Source organism: Sorex araneus, chromosome 6, assembly GCF_027595985.1.
Source record: "Sorex araneus isolate mSorAra2 chromosome 6, mSorAra2.pri, whole genome shotgun sequence".
Taxonomy (NCBI): Eukaryota; Metazoa; Chordata; class Mammalia; order Eulipotyphla; family Soricidae; genus Sorex; species Sorex araneus.
In genome coordinates, this window is record NC_073307.1 from 54,147,719 (window position 1) to 54,165,535 (window position 17,817).

Consider the following 17,817-nt stretch of genomic DNA (forward strand, 5'->3'; position numbering starts at 1 on the left):
TCCCTGTTTGGAAGTACACAGCTGTGTTCTCTGTGCGGAGTGGTGGGGGGGGGGGGTTGTCTCTAATTTGGAGCATATGCTCCTTCCAAGGACTTGGGGTCTTATTTACAACCCGTTGCCCAGCCACAGCTTAGTCAGGACACTGAGTGGGTGCAGGGATTATGAAAGATGAGAATGTGGTTTCAATCATACAAGTATCCTATAATCATACAACTCACGCAAGGCTTGTTTGAGAAGGAAGACCAAGGGTACCACTTATGATGTGGACATATGCACCATGAAAACTCACTGTTTTTAAAAGCCTTAATAAATTCCAGACCTGTCACAATTCACCAGTCTTCTCCAAAGTATAGACCATGAAAGGCATAGATCTCACTCACGCTTACTGGTTTTTCCAGTCAAGGAAGCCCACAGGGCTCATTCGGGAGATGGGAGGGGATTTGTGAGTTCCTCAAAGTGAAGACACATGCTAAAATAGAGTGCTGGCCAGAGTTACAGTGACCGGGCCTATTCAACCTCTCCTATTCAGGTCATCTACTTCTAGGTCCTCTGCAATAAAGCTCTCCAGGAGAGACAGAGAGACAGAGTAAGCTGATGGACAGCCCCTGAATGAATCCTGTGACAACAGCTAATACAGACTGTGGGGATACAGAAACTGTACTGGTTAATACAATTATATTAAGACAGCAATTGGTGTCAAAGTCATTGGTTAAGGATTGGTTGATTAATACAATTGTTAATGATTGGTTAATTGTTATTGGTTGGTTAATACAATTGTATTAATACAGCAATTGGATTGGTGGTTGAGTCATTGGTTAATGATTGTTTTGTGGTCTTTATAAAATCGCGAAGGTGGTTCATTTAGGGGGCTGCACCTTCTGTGTGGGGGCCTGAACCTTCCCAGTCCAGGCTTCCTTTGGTGTACTCACGGATTTTTCCTGAGAAAAATGCAGAGGAAAGGACTCCTGGGCAGAGCCCTGTTCCCGAGAACCTCGCTGATGCATGGTGGATCCTGGGGCCAGACTTCAAAACTGTAATGGGGAAATCCTCTTTTGAGTGCATCAAGCGCCAGTGGGAAGAAAAGGAATGTGCTGGAAATTTTCTTGATTTGGGAGAGTGCATTTGTCGTCAGCAATTGTGTGATGGGCAGTAGGATTTACACTGCTAGAGAAACTGACTTGGGATTGTTAGGAGTGAATACGAGCAACTTGTTGACTCCAAACCCTCACGCGGTTATTTTACCAGGAAAATAAAAAAGGGACTATTCAGAAACAAAAGGAAAGCAAGGAGGAAAGTGAAGGACTGTCGGCAAAATACGGGGGAGCTTACCACCTCCAAGAGAGAGGGCTGTGATAACCGAAGAGCCAGTGGAGGAGCTGGGAGCCTCGGAGCCTCGAACTAGCTGAGCTGCATATTCTCATTGACGGTCACACCTTCTGCGCGTGCAACAGCCTCGCTTCCGGCGCAGGAGCAGCCACTTCCGGCGCGCGGCAGCCACTTCCGGCAGGGCGGCCACGTGCAGGGAGTGCTAGTGCCGGGGACAGCGTGGCTTCCCTCGTGTGTTTCCTGTAGGTGTGTGTTTCCGAGTCTTCAGGAAGAAAAGTGGGTTAGTCCCCACCGGCGTTCAGGGCTTCTTCGGGTACAAGGATATATCTAAGTATTAGCTTTAAAATTAAACAAGGCCATAGAGGAAAGGCTCTAAAAGGCTGATTTTGGGCCTTGGTGACCTTTGGGGACTGGCTAGGGCCCCGCCCGTCGCCAGCAGGAAAGCTTGGCCCTCTCCTCCGGGAACTACCCAGTTTGGCCTACAGCCCCCACTGGTGCCCATTGCTGGGGTAGGGAGTCTGGGAGTTCCTGCGAGACCCTCGGGCAGGGGCCAGGCCCAGGGGAGTGGTGGGCAGGGCCGGGCTTGCATGCAAAGCTCAACTGTAAAGGACACTTTGGCTGGGTGGGGGCGCAGGACCCCATGAGTGAGAAGGGCAGGGCCCCGTGGGTGGGAGTGTAGGACCCTGTGGATGGGAGCATGCGGGACCCTCTGGGTGGGAACACACAAGCCCCTGGGTGGGAGCAGCCATGTGGCTCCCAGGACCAGAGGATGAACCCTTCCCGCACTGCAGAGACTGGCAGGTGTCCCTGAGTTCTGCTGCCTGGGCAGCGTGGCCGGGGTGTGACAGCAGGTTTGAGGAAGGTGCTGGAGGAACATTCTAGTGAGGACAGAAACATGTGGAAATACAGCACAATATTTCCATCAGCTGTGGGTGCCTGTGTCTCTCGGGGTTCCCAGCGTTCCAGACCCAAACCTGGGGAGCCCAGAGCTAGAGGTGGGTGTGAAAGATACCTGGAATCCAGGGCGGATTCGCAGAGAATTGGCACCCAGCAGGGGAGCAGACCTGCCCCTCAGCTCATGGGCCCTGAATGTGCTTGGCCTCATCCTGCCCTCTCAGAGCCATCAAACGAGGGGCCTTGCTGTGGTTCATCCTGGTTTTTCAAACTCTCAGAGCAGTCTGTTGAAAGGAAATGCAAATGCCCCAGCAGCCCCATTTTTCCTCATCTCCTCATCAGCATGGTCTCCTGTTCATCTCATTAATTTGAAGGATAGAAAATGAGGGTTTTTGCTTCAAGAGCGAGGAGGGGATGGATGCAATGGCTCTCCCTCTCCCTGCCCTTATGGAAATTGGAATTTAATTTTCTCCCCCATGTGAAAATAAGCTTGTAAGATATATTTTACTTTTTAATTTATTTACTGATTTTCCTCAGGCCATGAGCTCTCTCTTCCCACTTAGAAGAGTGGGATTAGAAGATTATGATCAAATTAATTTACCATGGCTTAGCCCTCAAAGTGATTTGAACAAAAATGGTTATAGATGCTACATACATTTTGGGAGAGTTATTTTCACAGGAGGCCCGTATTTGGGGAGTGGGGGTGGTATTGCTTTCTGACAAAAGCCTGCCCATGAAATATCTCCAGGAAAAGTTATTTAAAAAAATTATGTCACCTTGTCTCGGGAATGTTTATAACTTTGTTCTGGGATAGTTGCTTCCTCAGCATGCCTCCGAGTACTTCCAGGGGTGAGGAGGGGCCTAGAGGTGACAAGACTTCCTTGCTTGTCCAGAACCCCATATCCGAGTCCTTGGGAAGCACGCCCACATCCCAGAACCACCTGCCTGACCTCCCTCCACTCTCCTGACCTGTCAGACCTCTGGTTTTCCATATCATCAGAGCAGACCACAACCCTCACGTCCCTGTGTGTGAAGGCACAGGGGTGAGCGGCAGAAGCCAGCCTGGTCAGCTTAAGCCCACAGAGAAGGTTATTCGACATCAGGGTGAGTGGGGCTGAAGCTTGGGCTCATCTCTCCGTGCCCCACTGTTTGGGGCATGGCCAAGGCAAGACTCAGAGCGGTTGCATGGCTGTTTGGGGAAGAAGGCACTGCTGGTAACAGAGCTACATCACTCAGGCCAGGGCCCGTCCTCTCTCCTTCCTTCCCTCGATTCTTCCCTTCCTCCCTACACTCTCTCCTTTTGTCTTATTTGAGACCTTGGGAGCTGATGTATGCAGACAGTGGCATAAATGTAGGACTCATGATGAGTTTGTCCAGCTTTCATCCAGAGAGCCCGTGTCCAAGAGCTACGTGAGAACCGCCCATCCCAGCCTATGGACACTGTCCTAGGAAGTCCCTGGGAGATTGATGGCAGCAGGAGGCCCCAGGACATTATTGGTTGGGGCTGAGCTCCAGGTGATCAGTTCCTAGCGAGAGTCTGAGACGCTGTTACTAATCCTGGCTTTTCTCCCAGTGGCAGGAGTTGCCTATAATTCCTGTGATCCCCAACTGTACTGAAGATTTTTTCCTTGGCCAGCATTCAGGGTGATCGATAGCTCTGCTGGCATTTCGTGATTCCTAGAGGCAATGCCACTGCCTGACATTTTCAGGAAACTAACGTCCACGCTGGCGGGCGGCACAGCCCAGGAGACCCCCATTATGAAGGCCTGTCGGTCTGGAGGGGCTGAGGCTATTTATGACATATACCGTGAGACGTGCAGTTCAGACACCTGTTACAGACCCCGGCCATTTAAATCCTGCTTCCTGATAACGTGTCTGAGCAGTTTATAGAATGGACTTTTTCAAGGAGATAATGATAGCTTAAGAAAATTGGAAAAGTGAAACTTTCCAAAATGGGGACAAAACTCAAGACATGCACAGAACCAGCTGTGTGAGAGCCTGCGCGTTGCTGAAGCCACAGCCCAGGGTTGGCACTGGTTTCTTCTACTCCTGGTACCGGGCACCTGTGGTCACTGTTCGCAGTGACAGTAGAAGCCACATTAGACTGACCCTCATCAGGTATCCCAAAGCCAATAATTGGAGGGCTTTGGGGAATTTTTCCCTTGAGTGGGGGCCTCACTTGGCCGTGCTCAGGGCTTCCTCCTGGCTCTGTGCTCAGGATCAATGCCTGGCAGTGCTCAGGGGACCTTATGCAGTGCCAGGGATCGAACTGAGTTTGGCCATGTGCAAGGCAAGCGCATGATTACCCCCAGCCCGCGCTGTGCCTCTGGGTAAGACAGGGGAGGCAGGTGATGTGATCCTGTGTGTTTGAAAGTTGCTCCAGGACAGCAGCTGAGATGTCCGCTGGGATCCTCCTGCCCTCGGCAGTGGGCTTAGTTTCAGTTACCCACAGTCAGTCAGAGTCTTAAAGAGTCACGTGCAAAAAGATATTGAGAGACAGACAGACAGGGCGGGCTGGGGGAGAGTGAGAGAGGCAGCAGGCAGGCAGACACGCGAAGCACATATGTCCTGGTAACTCTTCTTGCAGTATAGAATCATAACCACGGAGCCGGAGCGATAGGACAGCTGGGTGGGCATTTTCCTTGCCTGTGGCCAACCGCAGTTTGATCCCCAGCATCCCATATGGTCCCCCAAGCACCGCCAGAAGTAACTCCTGAGCATCTCCAGTTGTAACCCAAGAAGAAAAAAAATCTTAATTGCTTTATTTCGTTACTGATGCTCACCTCTCTATATACCTAGTTTATGACTCAGACTTTATCCTGAGTATGTGCGTGTAGGAGAGAGTGGATATAGGGCTTTGCAGTCTGTAGTTGCAGGTACACAGTGTTGAGGAGGGGGACCTGTTTTGGTTTGGGCGTGTAAATATTCTGGCTTTCTTCCTCCAGACTCCCAGACCCAACCCCCTGCAGATGCTGCTTTTCAAGTCCAAGAACAACATTTAAAGAGATTGTTTCTTGCTCCTTTCTAGTCCAGGCACTTGAACTCAGCCCCAGCCACCCGTCAGAACTCGTCACCAGCTGGGACTGAGGGGATCTCCTTTAGGTTCTGTTGCCAGTCTGTCTGCACCCTGAGCTCTGTTCTGGGGCCTGGCTGTGTCTTCTGGGCACCTGGCCTGCTGCTGGCACTCTTCAGGGATTTCGTTGCTCCTCAAATAATAATCAGAGAAAAGATGATCTCAGTGTTTTTCCCCTTTGGACCTCGATGCATGGGGAGATCCAGGTGTTGGGGCATGTTTAGGAGAGTTTAGACTCTGCCCGGAAGTGTGGCCTGCAGGAGGAGCAGTTGTTCTCTCCCAGGTGTTTCAGACGGATGCATCACATACAAGTTTTCTGTTGCTAGAGAAATAATGTTTATGGGCCAGAGCTCTAGGACAGTGTGGGAGACATTTGCCTTGCATGTGGCCAACCTGGGTTTGATCCCCTGTATCCCATATGATCCCCTAAGCATCGCAGGGGTGATTCCTGAGTGTAGAGCCAGGAGTAACCCCTGAGCACTGCCGAGGAGAGCCCCCAAACCAGAAAAACAGTAACTGTAACATGTATAACTTTATCTACAGGCAGGGACCTCTCCTGGCTGCATGTATATGTGTAAGTGTATGTATTTCCCTCCTCCCTGCCTCTGAAGCTGCGTGATGACCAGGGTCACCCTTGCCTGACCGTGACGCTCCCACTCTCGGCCATGCTCACAGGGCAGCTTGCACCCTGGGCTGTGGTGCTCACACACCTTTTTAGTTGAGGGGTTCACTGTGTGTGTGGATAACCCTTTAATATGTGCCACGCACACCTGGCTATAGCATGGCACCTCTCCCAGATGTCTAGAGCAGCCGGGATCGTGCCTGGCACATGTAGTGACACTGAGGATCGAACCCTGGGACCTCATACTTGCAAGGCAGGTGCTTATCCCCTGGGCCATCTCCTTGCTTCGCCAGCTACTTTTTGTGTGTGTTTGGGGGCCACACCTGGCTGTGCTCCAGGGCATAATCTTAGTTCGGTGCCAAGGGATCTCTCCTGGTAGGGCTTGGGGGGGACCATACGTGTTGCCAGGGATTGAACCAGGATCTGCTACATGCAAAGCAAACAAACCCCCAGGTCTACTTTATTTTTTCAACATCATCTTTTTCTTGGCATTAAAACCATCGACAAAAAAAATACAAAAATAAAAAAGAAAAAAATCACCGACAATGATCTTTAGAAGGTGTGGTCTTCTTTATAGAAAGAACTTCTCTAGCTCCATGTAGAACTTCTCAATTTCTTCTTCATCGTAGTTGGATTTGGTGCGTAGATGATGAAGATAGAAACTGCCAGCAGTGAGCCATATCCATTCAAGCATAATCACCCAATTTGGGTTGTTAGGCATTTGAATGAATCAATGCTCATGGCCAAGTTCGTGTTGACAAGGACACCGACACCACCGATGCCTCTATTGTCACATGTTCCGAAGAACAGTTCTTCTCCAGTGTCAAAGATGGTGTGATGTGATAGATGCCTTCTCGTCTCAGTCAGACCAATGATGTCGTACTTGATCTTCTGCGCTTGCACCATCAGGTCCTCGATGGATGCTTCTGATACCAACATACGTGTGTTGAAAGTACAGATAGTCATTTTAGTCCTTCTTCATTTTGACAGTCTAGTTTGTCCCTGAGCCTCTCCTTGCTAATCCTTCTTAATGCTGCCATATTGGGGGCTCTTTCAGTGTCAGGGGAATGAGGACCATTGTTGTTACTGTTTTTGGCATATCGAATATGCCACGGGTAGCTTGCCAGGCTCTGCCATGTGGGTGGGATACTCTTGGTAGCTTGCCAGGCTCTCCAAGAGGGAGGGAGGCTTTTAGAGCGGCCTCTAATCATCCTTACAGGTGTTCCCATGGTTCACACCATATTTGAACCCCATCAGATATGGTGCAGTAATTATGGAAAATGGGTACTAAGTGTCTTATGATGTGTCCGGAAAGCAGCCTGGAGCGTGGCAGTGGCTGGGTAGTGGAGGTAGTGGAGGTCTGCTGGTGAGGTATTTATCTGGTGCCCGTAGGGTGGGTCATCTGGGTGTGATCCCTGGGGCGCCGGAGATTGGGGGAAGCAGGCAAAGGATCTCTGCTTCTGGGTCCCGTTGAGCCTGGAGTCCAAGGTCACAAAGTTCTGCTTTACCTGGGTCTGTGGGGCTTCACTCATGAGTGAACCCCACATCAGGACCCATGGCCTAGAATGGAACGAACATGGTGAGAGGCTGTCTGCGTTCATCATGTCGACCAAGACCATCCACGGTAACTCACAGTTCCATAATGCCGAATCTAAACGCTGGACATGGGTGTCTCCCAGTGGACAGTTCCACAACGAAATGGACCACATAATATTCAATCGAAGGTTTAACCTGACTGATGTCACTGTTGTCCTAAAATTCCAACAGGATAGGACCACCATCTCCTTCATGTAAAATTCTACTTCACAGACTGGGGAGAAAGGACTACAAAGTTTAAATTTAAGAAGAGAACTCCCAGAATGACCACCAACTGGGAGCTCTTTGGCACTATTGCGGCAACATGGGAAGATGCCGTAGTAGACAACATAGACGAGGAATACGATCAACTGCTTCAGCACCTCATGAGTGTGTGAGGAATGCCGAGAGTGGGAAAGCCACAAACAGACACCTGTCTTCGGAAGCTCTCAAGCTCATTTGCCAACGTGTTTTGGCACGAGCCTCAGGCAATCACAAGCTAATGTCCAAGCTCACAAAGCTGTGCAGAGAAGCGATAAAGGAAGACCTCAAAGAGAGAAGAGCAGCAGTGTTGGCCGATGCAGCAGAAGCCAGGAAAAGTATTCGCAATGCTCACCTGTCCTTCGCCAAGTACAAGACCAAGATGACTGCCCTCCGACATCCTGATGGATCTATCACATCTCCCAGAAGGGCAATGGAGAGAATTATTCATGACTTCTACTTGGATCTCTTTGATAGCCACGTCCACCTGCCTACATACCAAATTCTGCAGGATAGATATGTTGTTCCTAATGTCCTCCCTTCCGAAATCCGACATCCCATTTTGTTGGTAAAGATGCATGCAGCACCTGGTCCAAACAAGGTCAGACTTGAACACCTGAAGAATCTGCCAGGTGCACATAGCTGCTGCATTTGGAGATGTTCATTTCATTGATTGCAAATGGAACATCAGGGGCTAGTTCATTTTTCATGAACATTGTCTTGGTGTGCGAACAAATGCTGGCCAACTTTGACCGCGAGTGTGGAAAGGTTGGACTGCAACTGAATCTCACCAAGACAATGTTCATGAAAAATGAACTAGTCCCTGATGTTCCACTTGCTCTCAATGGAACTAACATCTCTGAATGCAGCAGCTATGTGTACCTGGGTCGAGAACTCAACATGAGGAATGACTTGGCGCCAGAACTGTGCAGGAGGAATAATAGTGTGGAACGCCTTCAAGAGCGTCGAAGAAGTTATTAAGAGGACAAAGAACTTCTGGCTCTGGGCACATCTTTTTGACTCCACCATTCTTCCTGCACTAACATACGCCTCAGAGACCTGGACCCTATGAAAACAGGAGAAGAACGCTATTCAGGTATCAAGAATCAGGGAGGCCTTCTCATTTGCTAAGGCATCGAAAATCAGATGGGCCAGACATGTAATGTGATTTAGAGACAACCACTGGACTAGAGCTGTTACCGACTGGATTCTGAGGGACGTCAAAAGACCTCGTGGCTGCCCACCTACAAGATGGTTAGATTTCTTCGTCAAAACCCTGAATGAACGGTTTGAGGCTCTTCATGTTCCTGGAGCAAGGAGATACCATTGGATTACACTAGCACACAACAGGGAAGAATGGAAACATTACTGGCGCCCGCTCAAGAAAATCAAAGATCAACGGGATGACAAGTGATACAAGTGATACATCTTTTTCTATCATGTCATGAAAGGACACAGTGTGAGAAGCAACCCGGAAAGCCAGCAGATAGTCCATGCTCTGGCTCTCAGGGGGGCTGTGAGCTGTGGCCCCTCCCTGACTCTCTTCTCTCTTCTCTGAACGGGTGACCCTGTAGGTCTTTCCCTGTGGTCCCCTTGCTACTCTCGCCCTCGGGTTCTTATCCAGGTAATGGCTGTTATGAAATTTGTGTCATGTCTCATTGGGGTTTGCGACTGCAGCGCCTCCTGTCAGGGACCGTGGGTGAGCCATCGTCACCTCACTGACTTCCTGTGTGCCTTATTATCCAATGCTCCCTGTTCCTGTGGCCTGCCAACCCCGCTCTGTAGAACCAGTTCCGTGGGCAGCCCTCTGGGTCACCCACTGTCTCTGACTTGTCCTCTCTCATCCTCTCTCGTCCTGAGGAGCCTGCGGCCTGTTTGCAGTGCATGGCAAGTCGCTGGTCGTGGCTTATCTTCTCTGTATCCTGCACGTTTCATCTGTGGGCAGGGACCTCGTCCGGCTGCAGGGGCCATGCTGGGACATTACTGCCCTGCAGGCATTTTCTGTCTCGGGGAGTGGGGGGTTTGCAGTCATGTCCAGGGGCAAGAGGCCGTCCTGGAGATCCTTGGGCCACTGGGCCGAATGATGGGGCCGCGCTCATTGCAGTGCTGGCCCACACCCTGCAGTGCTTGGGGCCACGCCATGCTGGGAGGCCGACCTGGGCCCTGGGCAGGGCGTGGCCCTCACCCCTGGGCTCACTTTCCCCACCTTCTCTTTCCAGGGAGGAAATGTCCCAGGATTCTCTGTTTCCTCAGCCCCTTCTTGATTTTAGCCCCCTGTCTTAGTTCTGTTAACAGTTCAGGATGGGGAGTTCCTTTCTGTGTTGCTGCTTGAGACTTGGTCACTTGAAGGCCTGTCTCGGCCCAAAGTTGGATCTTCACCATTCAGTTATCCAGTTATTCCCCCAGGAGCCCTGAGAAGTGGCTTCTGAGCCACCTCAAACCTTCCTGCTCTGCGTATGCCAAAGAACCTCCCTGGCACTGTGGGCAGCGGGGATAGTCAGACACACACCCCCCAACCCCTTTTCTGCTCTCTGGGACTCAGATGTGCGCCTGGCCTTAGAGCAGCAGGAGAGATGTCCCTCTGCCACCGTGCAGGGACCAGCCACAGGTGAAGCGGGCTGCAGAGATGAAGGGAAGAGGAAGAAGAGGGAAAGGGAGTGAGGTGGGGCCTGGGGTCTCACAGCTCCTTGGACTGGCCCTGACTTGGCATATCTGTTGCTTTAAACCAACGGTGGCGGCTTCACACCAGTTGCAAATCACAGCTAATTGAACCTTGGGCTACGCTTTAGCATATCAGAGGGTCTGTGCACCTGGGGACAAATGGGGCAGCCTGATGGGTGTCTACAGTGGGCTCCTATGGGGGTTGGGGGGTGTCCCTCAGGCCAGAGACTGGGCTGTCCCAGGAGTCTGGTTCTGGTGCCCTCTGCTCCCAGAAGGTCTGCCCGGGTGGCCCTTGATACAGTTGGTTGTGTCACAGGCCTCTCTCACTTGTCTTGATCAGCCCTCAGTGCTCTAGAAACTTCTCTCCAGCTCTGGTGCCCTGTGACACTAGAATCTTTTGGGGCTTCACAGCCAGGCCCATGGTGTCTGTTTAGTGGTTGCAGTGAACCCCCCTTGGGGTCCTTTCCCCTAAGGGTCAGCCCAGCTGCAGAAGTTGGGTGGTCAGTGTCCAGCCTGCGTGCATGTGTCCCTCCCACCGGCTCTCCCTGGCCTCCCCTGCCAACCTCTCTGGCTGAGGGAGTGTTTCCCAGTTCTTAAACCCACTATGGGCAGACCTTGACTTTCGGACTGGGGAGGTGGGCCACCTGGACTGCCTTTTTGTGATCTCTGACAGAGATGCCTGTATGTTTGCATGTGCGTGCATGTGTGTGGGGCTGTGACTGCGTGTGTCTCCAATTCCGCCCTGTCCTGCTTCCTGTCCCTCTTCCTCTCCTGGTCTCTGGCTCTCTCTGTCTGGCCCAGCTTCGGAGGGCTTCTGAGGAGTTGGAGACACTCTCTTCTTGTTCCTAGAAATGTCTCGGTCGCTGTCTCTTTTTCCCAGTTTCCTTTTCCTCTTTTGGGGACTAGACTGACAAGTATCATGTCTTGTAACGCTTCCCGAGGGCTTTCCTCCTCTGCCTTAGGTGAACGTTGGCTTCCTTCCCTGCCTTCCTCGTATGGAAGGAAGCACGACTCCTGGGTGTTTGGAACGCTGACGGGGATCGGGTGACGTTCTTCCCATTCCTTGTGCTCCCTTGTGTCTTCCTCTGTTTGCATGGGTGGGACAGTTGTCCTGGGGTCTGTCAGCTCATCTCTGGGTGTTTGTGACAGAGAGGGCTGCTGGTTTTCAGCCCTGCTCTGAGTGCTCTTGTTCTGGCTCATCTGATCTTCTAGGGGGTTCCATGACAGTCTGAGATTTCTGTTGCCTTCTGTGTCTTTCAACTCAGTCTTTGTCTCCAGGTCTTTCAGTGGCCTTTTGTTAAAAACCAATGACTTTTGACCCCAGAAAGTGACAAATGTCCCCCCTGGGGGGGCACCCATCCTGGGTTTGGCCCCTAGGTCCTCCGCTAAAGCCATGCCAGGCCTTTCAGGCCCTGCTTACCCCAGAACCCGCCGGCCCCTGGAGGTGGGTTGGGCTGTGCTGATCCTGCCCGCAGATGTTTGCAGAGACCACGTCTGTGTTTGATCTGGCTTTTCTCATTCTTGTGGAGGAGATGGAGTCGGGCCTGAGCTCAGCAGGGCCTGCTGGTCAGAGCGCGCAGCAAACAGCTGAGCCTGTCCCTGCCCCGGCCTTCTAGGGGGATTCCTGCAGCAGACAGAGCCAGGGTACTGGGTGCAAAGCCCTTTGTATTGTGTTCGGAAGTACCGTGTGTGTGTGTGTGTGTGTGTGTGTGTGTGTGTGTGTGTGTGTGTGTGTGTATGGCCCAAGCAAGGGTGTTTCCAGGGGGGCTTCCTGCAGCAGACAGAGCCAGGGTGCTGGATGCAAAGCCCTTTGCACTAGTGTTCGGAAGAACCGTGTGTGTGTGTGTGTGTGTGTGTTTGTGTGTGTGTGTGTGTGTGTGTGTGTGTGGCCCAAGCAAGGGCATTTCCAGGTGCAGCCCAGACCCACCTGCTCAGACAGAACCAGGACAGGATGGGAAGTCTCGCATTGCTCTGACGCGGCAGAACGCCGGCAAGGAGGATGTGTTTGAGGGAAGTGTTGGGGGTTTCCAGTGCTGTTCTGCGTGTTTGGATAAAAATAATAGGCTCACCACAATTTTCGCTTGCAGAACTTTCAGCTTCACAGTTTCCCTGTGAGCAGGTCTTTTCAGATGTGTTTGCTGTAAATTCAGAATAAATCACCCCAATCATTATTCTAAATTGCTTCTGTTCTTACAATTGTCAGCCATCTATTTTCCGGTTCTGATGATTTTTTTTTTTTGGCTGAGCAAAACATAATTGCTTTGGTGGAAGATAACCCCGTGGTTGGCGTCATCCAAGATTAAAAATAGAATTGTGTATTTTGCAGAAAATGCAATTAAAGAGGCAGTCCCTGCTTGTGCCTCATCTTACTTCTGTGCTTAACTATTCTTCTCAGATGAGAGCGATTTCAGAAATAAAATTGGATCTTGATTTGAGATGATTTATATGGGAAAGAGCCATGAATTATATTTGTAAGATAATATACATAACTTGCATATTTCACCCATAGCCAAGTTTCTCGTTTTTTCCCCTATTACTTGCATCTCAGTATGAGGAGGTAGAGTCACCTTACTCCTCCATGGTGGGGTTGCTTCTTTGCCACAGCTTCTGGGTCACTGGTGTTGATTGCCCTGGCGCTGGAGGGAGCTCAAGCATGGTCCTGGCATTTCACTGCAGACATTTTCTTTTCTCATTCTTTTAGATCTTTTTGTTGTTGTTGTTTGTTTTTGGGTCGTGCCAGTGATGCTCAAGGGTTTCCCCTGGCTCTATGCTCAGGGATCACTCCTGGCCAGGCTTGGGGGGGGATGCATATTGTGCCAGGGATCGCACTGGGGTCAGTTGTGTGCAAGGCAAATCCTGTCACCCCTATGCCATCTCTCTGACCCTGTGCATGCTTTTGGGGGGAACAGGTTGCTTCCCATCTTGGAGCTGTCGCTTCTTTATCTGCAAGAAAGGGAGAGGAGCATCTCACAGTCGGAGTTTCTTAATGGCTGTGAAAGTTGTCCCTTAGTTCCCTCTGAGAAGCCAGCCCAGCGCCTTCTGCCTTCCGTCCATGTTTCCCTGGGGCATTGTTCTTCTGGAACACTGGGGAGGGGTGAGCAGTAACAGACTTTGGAAGGAAATGGGGAGGAGATGGTTCCTGAGCTAGGTGCTGGATGTGGGGTTGTGTTTGGCGAGCTGTGGCCAGAGCGTATGTTAGAAGCTGCCCATTGTTGCTTTGCATCTAAACTGCAGAGAAGCAGACCATGGGGTAGGGGAGAGAGATCGCTGGGCAATAAATAAGCTGCCTCTGAGAAACCTGCCTTGGCCAGGGAGCCACGGATATTGTTCAGATGGAAAGAATTCATCTGAAAAGGGAGGAGCACTGAGGCCAGGGGCGCCTAATCAGCTCTGTCCCCTCTTGACTTATCAGTAAATACGTAAAGACCCAAAAATTCAAGCGGCTGGGGCTGGAGTGATAGCACAGCGGGTAGGGCGTTTGCCTTGCATGCGGCCGATCCGGAATCAATTCCCAGCATCCCATATGGTCCCCTGAGCACCACCAGGAGTAATTCCTGAGTGCAAAGCCAGGAGTAACCCCTGTGCATCACCAGGTGTGACCCAAAAAACAAACAAACAAACAAACAAAAATTCAAGTGGTGTGGCCGACAGCCATACTGCAGCCCAGGGAGAAGGGAGACGAACCTCCAGGAATCAGGCGACGTTGGCTGGGGGGGGGGGAATCCAGATGAGGAATTTCACGATGAAGATCGCAGCAACAGGGAAGAAAATAGTGTGGTTTCACTCCTATATAGGATGGGCAAAGGGCAGAAACGGGCTGCAGAGTGTGTGTGTGTGTGTGTGTGTGTGTGTGTGTGTGTTGGGGGGGGTGTTTACAGTGCTCGCCTTGCATGTGTAGTCACTCCCAAGAAAATGTTACAACGTGATTTATAAAAGAATCTTCACTGTAGTGTGCCTAGTGACTCAGTTCTGGGTACCATTTTCTCAGGAAGGTGGAAATGCTCCTGCTACATTCTTTCCAAAAGGCAGTTAACCTGAAATTGGGGAAAGGGTCACCAGAGAGATAGGGCAGTGGCTAGAACGTTGGCCTTGTCCATGGCTGACGCAGGTTTGATCCCCTACACAACACATGGTCTTCAGAGCCGCGCCAGGAGTGAGCCCTGAGCACTGCAAGGTTTGCGCACACACCCTCCCCCCGCCCCCCCGCAAAAAAATGAAAAAGGGGTCAGAAATTTGGACTTGTCTGTCTGGAGTATATTCCTGCATTTCTGGGCAAGAATCAGAAGCCAGTCCAGTGTGCAGTGCAGGCATTTGACAGAAAACACTGGAAGGAGCAGTCAGGACGGAAGGGTTCGCCTCTCCGGGAAACAGTTTGAATTTTCAAATCATGTTTAAGGATCGCTTTGATTGGAAGACATCAAGTTAATACTCCTAGACTCGACTTGTTCCAAACACGCTTGCTCTTAACGTTCCTGCTTCTGAGCGTGTTTTGAGCCACGGGAGGTGCCCCTTTCAGTAAGCGCTGCTCCCGTGGCACCACAGGAAGCCATGCAGACACCGAGTGGATGGCAGTGAGTCTCCGGGGGCTGTGATGTACCCGAGTTACGTTGCACGCGAATGCCCTGGTGTTCATGAAAGGGCGCTTAGCTAGGGGCCGGGATGTGGCTCAGTGGGAAAACACATCACATGCCTAGCATGCATGAGATCTGGGCACCGCAGCGCAGAGCAAAAAGGGACTTGAGCAGCATCCATGAACTGTGTGTTCATAGAGACTGGGCCAGGCGAGGGAGGATGGCTGCCTCTCTCTCTCTCTCCTGGGCTTCTCCGACGTCTGGGCTTTCAGCATCTTGGACTAGAGCCGGAAAGCATGGAGATGCCACGCCCTGACTCCCCAGGTGGTGCTCCAGCGCTGGTTATGGCACAGGATGGGCAAGTGAGCAGGGGCCAGTGCTGGGTGCTGGTACTGCATGCTCAGCGGCCTCCGGAGCCCGGTGCCTTTTCCCGTCATCCCTGATGCCCTTGGAGCCATCCTGGGCCCTGAGTGGGGAGGGGTGCCCCCACCCATGGAATCCACATGCTTCTGCACCCAGACTTACCTCACTTACCTTGTGTAGAAGCTCAAGTCTGGGTGGAATTCAGACCCCTTCATGCATGTGGGTGTGGGTGAGGCACAGCAGATGGGGGAGCTGCTCGGTCCGGACTTCAGGGCTCATCTCCAGGAAAAAGATGGCTGTTGCAGGCAGACTATTGGAAGGGCCATGTTCGAGGGTGCAGGGTGGAGTCTCTGTAAAAGAGGGTTCCAGGGCACTGCGGGGGTGGAGTGAGAGGAAGGGAGCGGGTGAATTCAGAATTCTCCAGAGTCAGATCCGGCGTGCCAGGCAGCCTTCTAGATGCGTCCTGGGGTCTGGAGCCCACAGCCATGGTGCTCGCAGGCGGGCCTTGATTCATCATCGTTTGCAGTGAAGGAAGCGATTTGTCTCCGAGGCGGACTCACTTGGTGTTGTCATGCCGTGGATTTAAAAGTTGATACGGGTCCTTGAATCTCCTGGCATAATTATTCTCAGAGAGCTTTTCATTATACTTAAATGCGATTTTAATGGAATTAATGTTCTGTATCAACAAAGACATTGTTTTTATTGTGAAGCGGAGACACTTTCAAAGGAGAGAATCAAAATGATCTGCGAGCCGTTCCGACAATGAAGGTGCTTTTCTAAGCCTGGCGACACACCAGCCCCCCTGGCATTTTCCTTCTCACTGGGGGTAAGAGACGGGAGGGGCAAGAGGAGGCAGAAGGCGCTGGATTGCATTGAGGGGACTGGTTGTGATTAGTCTCTGAAACTAGGATTTGTCTTTTTGTTTCTTTACTTGGGCCACACCTGGCTGTGCTCATGACTTACTCCTGGCGCTGTGCTCTGAAGTTATTCCCAGCTCTGTGCTCAGGGGTCACTCCTGGTGGGGCTCAAGCAACCAATGCAGTACCTGGTGAACCCTGGTGAGCAGCACGGCAAGCGCCTGGCCCCTGTACTAACTCCCTGGCCCACGTTTGTGCTTTTAAATACACAGACAGGCCCCAAACTACAAGTGTCTGGGAAACACGGGATCCCTTTTGGTAAAGACTCAGTCTCCTCATAAAACCCCACAAAACAAGCTGTCCGTCGCTTGGTCCTACACTCAGTTCCACCCCAGCTGGTAAGGGGGTCCTGGAAGAAGAGTTTCTTCCTATCTTAGTTTTTAAGAGACTTTTCTGCCTTTCCAACCCTCCACGTGAGCCTCTTCATTCCTGGAGATTCTCACTCTGGGGATCAAACCTGGTTCACTTCTGGCGCCAGGTCCCATCGTCACTCTTGGGGCATCTCAGGCTCAGTGTGGGGTGAGTGGTTGTGCTGGAGCCACTCTCCAGGGGGTTCTGGGGATCTGCATATAGGGAAGGATCAGAGGATCAGAACCCTTGCTTGTAAGGGAGGTGCCCCAGAGGCCTCCGGCCAACTAAGAATCGTCTCTACCACCCACAGTCTGTTTCAGTCCTTTGAGGGGGTGTCCCACGCGGAGCTCTGGCGTCGGCGCCCAGAACCCCTTTACCAGCGGCTCTCAGGCCTTGCAGTGCAATGGGCTGGTTCCCTGGGACTGGAGGCCACTGTCGTGTGGTATGGGTCCAGCCGCTCTATCTCACGGTCCTCTCCACTTCCCTTCCAGGTCCTGCTCTCAGGACTCATCGGCGTGGTGTCCTGGAAGAGGCCACTGTCCCTTGTGGTAAGTCGTGCGATGTCCATGTCGGGGTGCTGGGGGGTGGAGAGCAGAGGCAGGCAGGCCCCGTGACTCCTGGCTTCCTTGCAGAACCCCGGGGTCCAGATCACTCTGTCATCCTTGGAGCAAGTATTTCCTTTCGAATCAGAAAACCCCCGCTCATGGGAGCGTGGACGGGGCTGTGTGTGGAGAAGGGAGAAAGGGCATCCCGGGATGGAGCCCTTCTGGGCGGCATTGTATTGGCAGGAGCCGAGGGAGGAGGGGTCCTCCAGGTGGATCTCGCCCCCAGGGACGGAGTCAGCCATTGATCTGGCAGGAATATATTTATGCACCGTGTCCGGACTTGGGAAAGAGGTTTTCCGGGGTCTGATGGTAATGAAGTAGACGGCCTGACTCTGTTCTTCTTTTTGTAATCATCAATTATTCAGGCTCTCTTCTTTAAGTGATTAGACTTGGGGTAATGACGCGTGCTAAATATTAATGGGTGCAGACGGAAGCTGGCGGTCCACGTGTCGGACCCCCTCCCTCCTCTCCAGGAGTGTGAACGTGATCTGGGGGAGCCCCAGGAATCTGCTGCTTTCTCAGCTGCGGGAGGAGGCAGAGGCTGGCGTGGGCCTCGCAGTGGGGAACTGGATGTGGCTTCCCCCTTAGTGTTGAAAAT

The 17,817-nt window shown here is 51.8% G+C and overlaps 1 protein-coding gene across 1 annotated transcript in view; it reads left to right on the plus strand.

Moving 5' to 3' along the window:
• Positions 1-17,817, plus strand: part of ENTREP2 (endosomal transmembrane epsin interactor 2) — a 147,547-nt gene that overhangs the window by 52,953 nt on the left and 76,777 nt on the right. The window contains exon 2 of the mRNA XM_055141661.1: positions 17,106-17,162. Coding sequence (XP_054997636.1) covers positions 17,106-17,162 — 57 coding nt within the window. The remainder of the gene's footprint in view (positions 1-17,105; positions 17,163-17,817) is intronic.